The 12,059-nt window shown below is 42.5% G+C and overlaps 1 protein-coding gene across 1 annotated transcript in view; it reads left to right on the top strand.

Annotated features, from left to right (window-relative positions):
- The first annotated feature begins 369 nt into the window (after positions 1 to 369).
- The window catches only part of fam131c (family with sequence similarity 131 member C), a 12,827-nt gene continuing 1,137 nt past the window's right edge, over positions 370 to 12,059 (top strand). Inside the window, exons 1-4 of the mRNA XM_020459429.2 lie at positions 370 to 695; positions 8,382 to 8,437; positions 9,531 to 9,621; positions 10,523 to 10,705. Coding sequence (XP_020315018.1) covers positions 665 to 695; positions 8,382 to 8,437; positions 9,531 to 9,621; positions 10,523 to 10,705 — 361 coding nt within the window. The 5' untranslated portion in view covers positions 370 to 664. The remainder of the gene's footprint in view (positions 696 to 8,381; positions 8,438 to 9,530; positions 9,622 to 10,522; positions 10,706 to 12,059) is intronic.

Genomic DNA, 12,059 nt, shown 5'->3' with positions numbered 1-12,059 from the left:
ACAAAAGGCCTCCTGCAGGGGACGGGGGCTGGGATTAAAAAATAAAATAAAAATATAGGACAGAACACACATCACGACAAGAGAGACCTAAGACAACAACATAGAACTATCAAGCATATTGTCTGTGGCTAGATACTAGTATAATCATATCACCACATCACAGCAGTGTTGTGGGCATAGCTCTATCTATATATGTCTCCTCTCTCCATAAGTCAGAGGTGGAAGTGTGAGTGTGAAAGAATATTTCAGGATACACTCAGGTGCCTCAGCAGCCAAAGGGTGCAGAGAGAATAAAGAGAGGGGGAGGAGAAGAGTGGAGGGGAGACACACCAAGGCGGCAGCAAACGGGAATTCAGGCTTTCCCCCATTTCACACTCTCCTCTCTCTCTCTATCTCTGTCTTTCTCTCTCTCACTGTCTCGTTCTTTCTCCTCTCCAGTACGAGAGATGATAGGCAATGATTTGGCATGCTGCAAGAAATAGACCTGGCGTATCATCCCTCTTTAGTTTACTTTGTTCTCGCTGCCCCTCAGCTTCTTCCTGGACCAGTCGTCATATTTGGTTTGTTTCTCTCTCTCTCTCTCTCTCTCTCTCTCGCTCTCCCCTTATCCCCACATCTCTCTGACATGATGGTAAACCGATAACTGACCGGCCGTCTCGTCACCATGGGTGCCTGCCTATGCAAAGGTCACAAAGGTCAGTGCCTCTGTATGTTTGTCCCTCTGTGTGTCCGTCAGTCCCTCCTTCTGTCTATCCTCTCTGTCCAGTGATCTGTGTTGATTTATCTGTGCTGACTTGATATAAGAGAAAGGGGCATACCTCGTCAGCTGTACAACTGAATGTATTCAACTGAAATGTGTCTTCTGCATTTAAACCAACCCCTCTGATACCTAACCTTTGTTGGGAACGTCACAGTACAAATGTAACTTTTTAGGAGATCAACAGCACTTTGAAAAGGAAATACAGATGACTTTCTCCACATTTTGTTCCGTTACGTTTATTCTAAAATTTATTAAAAAAACAATATCCTCAGCAATTTATACACAATAACTCATAATGACAAAGCGAAAACACGTTTTTAGAAATGCTTGCAAATTTATTACAAATAAAAACAGAAAAACCTTATTTACGTAAGTACTCCATTGCTATGAGACTCAATGGATACAGGTGCATCCTGTATCCATTGATCATCCTTGAGATGTTTCTACAACTTGATTGGAGTCCACCTCTGGTAAATTAAAATGATTGGACATGATTTGGAAATACACACACCTGTCTATATAAGGTCCCACAGTTGACAGTGCATGTCAGAGCAAAAACCAAGCCATGGGGTCGAAGAAATTGTCCGTAGAGCTCAGAGACAGGACTCTGTGGAGGCACAGATCTGGGGAAGGGTACCAAAAAATGTCCGCAGCATTGAAGGTCCCCAAGAACACAGTGGCCTCCATCATTCTTAAATGGTAGAAAATGAGGAAAACCAACATTCTTCCTGGAGCTGGTTGTCCAGCCAAACTGAGCAATCGGGGGAGAAGGGCCTTGGTCAGGGAGGTGACCGAGAACCCAATGGTCACTCTGACAGAGCTCTAAAGTTCCTCTGTGGAGATAGGAAAACCTTCCAGAAGGACAACCTTCTCTACAGCACTCCACCAATCATGCCTTTATGGTAGAGTGTCCAGACGAAAATCACTCCTCAGTAAAAGGCACATGACAGCCCGCTGGGAGTTGCCAAAAGGTACCGAAAGCCTATCAGACCATGAGAAACAAGATTATCCGGTCTGATGACACCAAGATTGAACTCTTTGGCCTGAATGTCAAGTGTCACGTCTGTAGGAAACCTGGCACCATCGCTATGGTGAAGCTTGGTGGTGGCAGCATCATGCTGTGGCAATGTTTTTCAGCAGCAGGGACTGGGAGACTAGTCTGGATTGAGGCAAAGATGAACAGAGCAATGTACATAGAGATACTTGATGAAAACCTGCTCCAGAGCTCTCAGGACCTCAGACTGGGGTGAAGGTTCACCTTCCAACAAGACAATGACCCTAAGCACAGAGCTAAGACAATTCAGTAGTGGCTTCAGGACAGGTCTCTGAATGTCCTCGAGTGGCCCAGCCAGAGTCCGGACATGAACCCAATCAAACATTTCTGGAGAGACCTGAAAATAGCTGTGCAGCAACGCTCCCCATCCAACCTGACAGAGCTTGTAAGGATCTGCAGAGAAGAATGGGAGAAACCCAAATACAGGTGTGCCAAGCTTGTAGTGTCATACAAGGGCCTGAATACTTATTTAAATGTGATATTTCAGTTTTTCTTTAAATGTGTGAGCAAAAAAATCTATAAACCTGTTTTTGCTTTGTCGTTATGTGGTATTGTGTGTAGACGGATGAAGGGGAAATCTATGTAATCTAGTTTAGAATAAGGCTGTAACGTAACAAAATGTGTAAAAAGTCAAGGGGTCTGAATACTTTCCTTTACTGCTTGGGAAATTCCCCAAAATTATGTAATGGCTTTGGAAGCTTCTGATAGGCTAATTGACATCATTTGAGTCAATTGGAGGTGTACCTGTGGATGTATTTCAAGGCCTACCTTCAAACTCCGTTCCTCTTTGCTTGACATCATGGGAAAATCAAAAGAAATCAGCCAAGACAGAATAAAAATTGTAGTCCTCCACAAGTCTGGTTCATCCTTGGGAGCAATTTCCAAACGCCTCATGTTGTGGGGGAGCTTTGCTGCAGGAGGGACTGGTGCACTTCACAAAATAGATGGCATCATGAGGTAGGAAAATTATGTGGATATATTAAAGCAACATCTCCAGACAGTCAGGAAGTTAAAGCTTGATCGCAAATGGGTCTTCCAAATGGACAATGACCCCAACCATACTTCCAATGTTATGGCAAAATGGCTTAAGGACAACAAAGTCATGGTATTGGAATTGCCATCACAAAGCCCTGACCTCAATCCCATAGAAAATGTGTGGGCAGAACTGAAAAAGCGTGTGTGAGCAAGGAGGCCTACTTACCTGACTCAGTTACACCAACTCTGTCAGGAGGAATGGGCCAAAGTTCCCCCAACTTATTGTGGGAAGCTTGTGGAAGGCTACCAGAAACGTTTGACCAAGTTAAACAATTTAAAGGCAATACTACCAAATACTAATTGAGTGTATGTAAACTTCTGACCCACTGGGAATGTGATGAAATAAATAAATACAAGTTTAAATAAATCATTCTCTCTACTATTATTATGACATTTCACATTCTTAAAATAAAGTGGTGATCCTAACTGACCTAAAACAGGACATTTTACTAGGATTAAATGTCAGGAATGGTGAAAAACTGAATTTAAATGTATTTGGTTAAGGTGTATGTAAACTTCTGACTTCAACTGTATGTATACATATATATGTGTATATATACAGTGGGGAGAACAAGTATTTGATACACTGCCGATTTTGCAGGTTTTCCTACTTACAAAGCAGGTAGAGGTCTGTAATTTTTATCATAGGTACACTTCAACTGTGAGAGACGGAATCTAAAACAAAAATCGAGAAAATCACATTGTGTCCCCCTGATTCTTAAGTAATTAATTTGCATTTTATTGTATGACATAAGTATTTGATCACCTACCAACCAGTAAGAATTCCGGCTCTCACAGACCTGTTAGTTTTTCTTTAAGAAGCCCTCCTGTTCTCCACTCATTACCTGTATTAACTGCACCTGTTTGAATTCGTTACCTGTATAAAAGATACCTGCCCACACGCTCAATCAAACAGACTCCAACCTCTCCACAATGGCCAAGACCAGAGAGCTGTGTAAGGACAGGGATAAAATTGTAGACCTGCACACGGCTGGGATGGGCTACAGGACAATAGGCAAGCAGCTTGGTGAGAAGGCAACAACTGTTGGCGCAATTATTAGAAAATGGAAGAAGTTCAAGATGACGGTCAATCACCCTCGGTCTGGGGCTCCATGCAAGATCTCACCTCATGGGGCATCAATGATCATGAGGAAGGTGAGGGATGGGTCGTGGCTGGGTCTTCCAGCATGACAACGACCCGAAACACACAGCCATTGCAACTAAGGAGTGGCTCCGTAAGAAGCATCTCAAGGTCCTGGAGTGGCCTAGCCAGTCTCCAGACCTGAAGCCAATAGAAAATCTTTGGAGGGAGCTGAAAGTCCGTATTGCCCAGCGACAGCCCCGAAACCTGAAGGATCTGGAGAAGGTCTGTATGGAGGAGTGGGCCAAAATCCCTGCTGCAGTGTGTGCAAACCTGGTCAAGAATTACAGGAAAAGTATGATCTCTGTAATTGCAAACAAAGGTTTCTGTACCAAATATTAAGTTATGCTTTTCTGATGTATCAAATACTTATGTCATGCAATAAAATGCTAATTAATTACTTTAAAAATCATACAATGTGATTTTCTGGATTTTTGTTTTAGAGTCCGTCTCTCACAGTTGAAGTGTACCTATGATAAAACAATTACAGACCTCTCTGCTTTGTAAGTAGAAAAACCTGCAAAATCGGCAGTGTATCAAATACTTGTTCTCCCCGGTGTGTGTGTGTGTGTGTGTGTGTGTGTGTGTGTGTGTGTGTGTGTGTGTGTGTGTGTGTGTGTGTGTGTGTGTGTGTGTGTGTGTGTGTGTGTGTGTATGTATATATATACATACATACATACATACATACATACAGTGGGGCAAAAAAGTATTTAGTCAGCCACCAATTGTGCAAGTTCTCCCACTTAAAAAGATGAGAGGCCTGTAATTTTCATCATAGGTACACTGCAACTATGACAGACAAAATGAGAAAAAAAATCCAGAAAATCACACAGTAGGATTTTTTTATGAATTTATTTGCAAATTTGGTCACCTACAAACAAGCAAGATTTCTGGCTCTCACAGACCTGTAACTTCTTCTTTAAGAGGCTCCTCTGTCCTCCACTCGTTACCTGTATTAATCGCACCTGTTTGAACTTGTTATCCGTATAAAAGACATCTGTCCACAACCTCAAACAGTCACACTCCAAACTCCACTATGGCCAAGACCAAGAGCTGTCAAAGGACACCAGAAACAAAATTGTAGACCTGCACCAGGCTGGAAAGACTGAATCTGCAATAGGTAAGCAGCTTGGTTTGAAGAAATCAACTGTGGGAGCAATTATTAGGAAATGGAAGACAAGACCACTGATAATCTCCCTTGATCTGGGGCTCCACGCAAGATCTCACCCCTTGGGGTCAAAATGATCACAAGAACGGTGAGCAAAAATCCCAGAACCACATGGGGGGACCTAGTGAATGACCTGCAGAGAGCTGGGACCAAAGTAACAAAGCCTACCATCAGTAACACACTACGCCGCCAGGGACTCAAATCCTGCAGTGCCAGACGTGTCCCCCTGCTTAAGCCAGTACATGTCCAGGCCCGTCTGAAGTTTGCTAGAGAGCATTTGGATGATCCAAAAGAAGATTGGGAGAATGTCATATGGTCAGATGAAACCAAAATATAACTTTTTGGTAAAAACTCAACTCGTCGTGTTTGGAGGACAAAGAATGCTGAGTTGCATCCAAAGAACAGCATACCTACTGTGAAGCATGGGGGTGGAAACATCATGCTTTGGGGCTGTTTTTCTGCAAAGGGACCAGGACGACTGATTCGTGTAAAGGAAAGAATGAATGGGGCCATGTATCGTGAGATTTTGAGTGAAAACCTCCTTCCATCAGCAAGGGCATTGAAGATGAAACATGGCTGGGTCTTTCAGCATGACAATGATCCCAAACACACCGCCCGGGCAACGAAGGAGTGGCTTCGTAAGAAGCATTTCAAGGTCCTGGAGTGGCCTAGCCAGTCTCCAGATCTCAACCCCATAGAACATCTTTGGAGGGAGTTGAAAGTCTGTGTTGCCCAGCAACAGCCCCAAAACATCACTGCTCTAGAGGAGATGGTTGGGCCAAAATACCAAAATATGCATGAAGAAATGGGCCAAAATACCAGCAACAGTGTGTGAAAACTTGTGAAGACTTACAGAAAATGTTTGACCTCTGTCATTGCCAACAAAGGGTATATAACAAAGTATTGAGATAAACTTTTGTTATTGACCAAATACTTATTTTCCACCATAATTTGCAAATAAATTCATTAAAATCCTACAATGTGATTTCCTTGATTTTTTTCCCCCTCATTTTGTCTGTCATAGTTGAAGTGTACCTATGATGAAAATTACAGGCCTCTCTCATCTTTTTAAGTGGGAGAACTTGCACAATTGGTGGCTGACTAAATACTTTTTTGCCCCACTGTATATATAAACTCCAGTCATGCTTTTTGCTTTATCAAATGCCTTCTCAAAGTCAGGCCTGGTTTCCCAGATTTTTCATTGTGTTCTATTGTTTCAGGTACTTGTCTTATATTGCCTCCAATGTATCGTCCATGTAAAAAACCTGTCTGATTAGGATGATTAATATCCGACAATACCTTTTTAATTCTATGTGCTAAGCATTTTGCATCACGACACTGAAGTGTAAGAGGCTTCCAATTGTTTCGGTATGTTAAAGAGTCCCGCTTCGGTAATACAACATACAACTGCAAGCACAGATACAAGACCCTCACAGAAGACTGCAAAACAGAAATTCCATGTAATGTTCAAGAAAAATATATGGGAGACTGGGGTTGTCTAACGGGTTGATTGTCACAGTGCTAATTGCTGTGTAATATTTTCAAGGTTAAAATGTGTACATTCTTTAAAATAATTCATCCACCTAGTCAATTCTTGGAGGTAATTGGAATTTGTGTTTTTCATAGGTGAAAGTAAACTAAATTTTTGGTATTTTCTTTGTAAATGTTTGAATTATGGTAGTATCCATGAACATATGTAAAACCTAAATCTAGGTCAAGCCATGTAGTAACTAGCATCTTAATTAGGGATGGGTGATTGTCACATGGAATATGGGGGTTGGTTGTCGTTATCGACTGTGTGTCTTTTTTGCAGTATGTGTGTGTGTGTGTGTGTGTGTGTGTGTGTGTGTGTGTGTGTGTGTGTGTGTGTGTGTGTGTGTGTGTGTGTGTGTGTTTGCATCTGTATGTGTGCGTGTGCATGTTTGTGTACTCTAGGGGGAATCTTGAAAGGACATCTACAGCAGTGGAGGCTGCAGAGGGGAGGAAGGCTCATAATAATGCCTGGATTGGAACAAATGGAATGGCATCAAACACATGGAAACTATGTGTTATATGTATTTGATACCGTTCCACTGATACCACTCCAGCCATTACCACAAGCCCGTTCTCCCCAATTAAGGTGCCGCCAACCTCCTGTGATCTACTGTCCAAAATGTTTTATTGTCTCATACACCGGATAGGTGGAGTGGAACATGTTGTTATACAGGATGAGTCACAGTAGCACGTCACCCATGGAGTAAATTAGGGTTAAGTGCCTTGCTCAAGGGAACATCGAAAGATTTTTGACCTAGTCGGCTCGGGGATTCAAACCAGTGACCTGGCCCAATACTCTAACCGCTAGGCTACCGGCTGCCCTCCCCAATTGCCCACAGACACTTTTCACTTTCCATTACTAGTGGGGGATGCAATTTGACCCCACAAGGACAACAGACTTGTGAATTGGCTTCAAAGTGTAAACAGCTCCTTATAGAGCGTGATAGAGCCTAATCTGCCTTTTATGGATGGATGCGGGATAGATTTGTAAATCTTTGATCCAGCTGGGAGCGATTTGTTTATGCGTGTTTGTGTGTGTGTGTGTGTGTGTGTGTGTGTGTGTGTTCGTAACTGAAGTAAATTGATTGGGATCACTCTCCTTCTGCTGCTCCCATGTTCCATAGCAACAGCCAATTGTCTTGACAACAACTCCTGGGGGATCCCCAATGTGTGTGTGTGTGTGTGTGTGTGTGTGTGTGTGTGTGTGTGTGTGTGTGTGTGTGTGTGTGTGTGTGTGCGCGTACGTGTGTGTGTGTGTGTACCTCATCTGATTACACAGACCCCAGAGAAAAGACTTGGACCGTATTAATTCATGTCCCTTGTAGATCTCATCAACATCAATTAACCAACACAGAGGGACCATGTTAAAGATGAACATTGTGCCAAGTGGCTATAGCTAAATGACTGCATGTAGATTCAGCGTGGCTACCTCATCCTCTTCACAGGTACTCTACATGCACACACGTCACAGATAACTGCTGAGGGGAGGACGGCTCATAATAATGGCTGGAACCGAGCAAACGGAATGGCATCAAACACATGGAAACCGTGTTTAATGTATTGGATACCAATCCACTCATCCAGCCATTAACATAAGACCGTCCTCCCCAAGTAAGGTGCCACCAACCTCCTTTGACGCATGCACGCACGCACACAAACATATAACACCAGTGTGTTTGATTCCCTACAGAGCTCCAGAGTGCTCCCCAGCATCCCATGGAGGTGCTGAAATCCCAGCCTGTCAAGGTCTGTTCTCACAACACTGTTTAACGAAACAACATTGTTATTCCCAGACTATTTTCTGATTGCCATTATTTAACTACTGAAAGTTGAAAGATTGTTCAAGTCTAACATAGAATATCACCATAGAAAACGTCCCAATATTGCTTTTAAAAAAGCATTCAGAATTCACTCTAGTCAAAGCCCCAGTGTCTGTCCAATGTCTAGTCGTGTCTAGTCATTGAATATCCATGAGTATTGATGTGTCTATTCCTCATTTTATATTTTAGTTGAGTTTTTGTTGCAACAATTTAATTGGATCTCACTCACTTTTACGTGTTAGCGGGAGTGCAGGTTAAGATCTTTAACTGTCACTTGTTTTCCTCATTATCACCTCTTCCTCTGGGAACTGTGTAGCTTGGGTGTCTGTGTGCATGTGCGCGTGTGTTTGTGTGTGTACTTCAGTGGAGGCTGCTGAGGGGTGAACGGCTCACAATAAAGGCTGGAATGGGTCAAATGGAATGGCATCAAACCATATGGTTGACGTATTTGATACCATTCCACCTATACCGCTCCAGCCATTACCACGAGCCTATCCTCCCCAATTGAGGTGCCACCAACCTCCTGTGGTGTACTTGTATGTATGCCTGTGTGTGCGTGCATGCCTCTGGGTGTTTGTGTGTGTGCACGCATGTGTCTGTCCTTGTCGATGTCTGTGTCTATTTGAGTGCACAGATGTAGGATCTTAATTTGACCACCCTGTTGTTGCAGGAAATGTCCTGCATAGCAGAAAATGCAAACTTATAGTGTATTCAAGGATAAAAAAAGTTGTAATTTCCACTTTAAAATGTCAGACTTGATTTGCCCTAACAAAAAATGTATTCGCCCCTACAAAAATGTAAATGAATTCTAATCCACACTATAATTCACATTTCCTGTTGCTGCAGGATTATTTTCCTGCTGTGAGAAACTGGTCAAATTAAGATCCTACACCTGTAAGTATATTTGAGTGCATTTGTATATTTCTATATGTGTGTATGTTCTAGTATGAGTGTGTGTACCTTATGCATTTGTGTGAGTGCCTAAAGTTGCCCTGGTGTATTGTGTTGTGTGTGTGCAGGGCGGCCACGCTCCATCTAACGGCAATATGTCAGAGAAGAAGAGCAGCAGTAGTTATGACATTGGGGAGTTGGCCACTTCGTCCCTGATGGGTGAGACATGCTCAGATTGACTTCTGTTTATGCTGTTCTCAAGCTCTGTTTAGTTTTCATTATGAATTGTTCATTTGAGATGGAAAAGCCAGCCAGTCTCTCTGGGAGATTGCTAATGTAATTTCACTCGCCCCATGTGTCATATCTCTATCTCTATGCATGCACACACTCACATACACACTCAGACACACTCGCTCTCTGCTTCCCTAGTCTCTTCTCCCTTTGTTCTAAACTCCTTTACCCTACCATCTGTTTATATTTTCACTTCTTCACTTCTTCAGAATCTCCAGCTGGAAGGTAATCATTGTGACTAATGTGTTCTGGCTTTCTGAACTTTTTCTCCAGAGAGAGCCCCCTTTAATCTTTTATAATCATAATATATTAATATATTCAATAAATAGAGTGCTGAGGGGCTACTGTAACTGCTGAAAGGTTCATAGATTTTCCCTCTAATGAAGACTGCCTTCTTTGAGAAAAGGCAGAAAATTGCTTTGTCAAAAGGCTCTCTCAACTGATGAGAATTCAATCAATAGTTTTTGTACGATCACCAGGGTCAGGTAGAATTTGAAGACGTATTGTATCATATTTAGGTTACTGGTAACATTCCCTCCCTTTGTAACCTTAATGTAGTAGCTTCAGTCTTGTGCTGTGAAAAACATTTACAGTCTCCATGGCTTCTGTCTTCGTTTCACCTTCATCTATTACTCTTCTTGAAATGCTCTCCCATTCTCCCCTACATGCCCTTTGCATTTTTACATCTTTCCTCTCCCTCTTTTCCGTCCCATCAAGCCTTTCCACCTTTCCTACTTATGTCATTTCCACCATTCCCTTCCCTGTTTCTCTCCCTCCTTTTTTCCCAAATACCCTTTCACCTCTCTCCCTCTCTCTCTCTCTCGCTCAGGACTGGTGGCGATGATCAAGGAGCACATCACCAAGCCCACGGCCATGGCCCAGGGGCGTGTTGCACACCTCATAGAGTGGAATGGCTGGGGGGGCGGGTGTGAAAGAGGCGGCGACTTGCAGGAAGATGAGCAGCTCTATTCCCACCTGACCGACGAGATCAAGGAGGCCCGCTTCGCCGCAGGTTAGCAGAGAGGAAACAAAGCCTTGGGTATGTCCCAAATGGCACCATACTCTCTATATACTACCCTGGTCAAAATAAGTGCACTATATGGGAACACAACCCTTACATTTCAAGCTTCTGCCTCTAACCTTAGGGAACTCTTTTCCACCTTTTCCTCCCTCCTTAATCCTTCTCTTTCTACCCTCTCTCCAGAGCAGAGAAAATAATCCCTGCCCATCTTCCAAAAACATTTGAAACCCTAGCTCTTCAATGAGTATCTTAAATAATCCCAATTTACATTTTTTCCTAATAGCACTCACTTTGATGATAGCTACTATATTGAGGAAAAATGTACTTATTATCACTGAAATAAGTGGTTGTCCCACCTAGCTATCTTAACCTCTACAGGATCGGTGCCACCTCCCTGTTGGACGGTTGCGCTAACGTAGGCTAATGTGATTAGCATGAGGTTGTAAGTAACAAGAACATTTCCTAGGACATAGACATACCTGATATGGGCAGAAAGCCTAAATTCTGGTTAATCTAATTGCACTGTCCAATTTACAGTAGATATTACAGTGCAATAATACCATGCAATTGTTTGAGGAGACTGCACAGTTATGAACTTGAAAATGTAGTAATATACCAATTAGGCACATTTGGGCAGTCTTGATACATTATTTTGAACAGAAATGCAATGGTTCATTGAATCGGTCTAAAACTTTGCACATACACTGCTACCATCTAGTGGCCAGAATCTGAATTGCGCATAACTTGGAATATTACATTTTGGCCTTTCTCTTGCATTTCAAAGATGATGGAGCAAAGAAAAACAATAAAACACATATTTTTTCTTTGTATTATCTTTTACCAGATCTAATGTGTTATATTCTTCTACATTCATTTCACATTTTCACAAACTTCAAAGTGTTTCCTTTCAAATGGTATCAATAATATTCATATCGTTGTTTCAGGTCCTGAGCTACAGGCGGTTAGATTTGGGTATGTCATTTTAGGCGAAAATGTAAAAAAAGGGCCCGATCCTTTTAAGAGGAATACACTAACGGTATGTCGCTCTGGATAAGAGCGCCTGCTAAATGACTGAAATGTAAACGTCAAATTTAAAACCAGAGGTAGACCAGTGTCTCTTGTTCCTGGTTCACTTTGTCACTGATGCAGGGGCACAACTTTGGTTTTAGAAGTGGAGGGAGCATATATAGATTGTTTTATTTATCCTGTCGGATGAACACTCCAAACAGGCTATCCGACCACTCAGAGGCATCCGCATGGTCCTAAAGCACACCGTAGCTTTGTTTTCCTATCACATTCCAATGATAAAACTGGGGGGACAGTTTTACCCCCGTCCCCAGTGAAT

This window comes from Oncorhynchus kisutch, linkage group LG24, assembly GCF_002021735.2.
Source record: "Oncorhynchus kisutch isolate 150728-3 linkage group LG24, Okis_V2, whole genome shotgun sequence".
NCBI classification, from domain to species: Eukaryota; Metazoa; Chordata; class Actinopteri; order Salmoniformes; family Salmonidae; genus Oncorhynchus; species Oncorhynchus kisutch.
The sequence above is the reverse complement of the archived record's forward strand: the minus strand, read 5'-3'. Positions and strand labels throughout refer to the sequence as shown.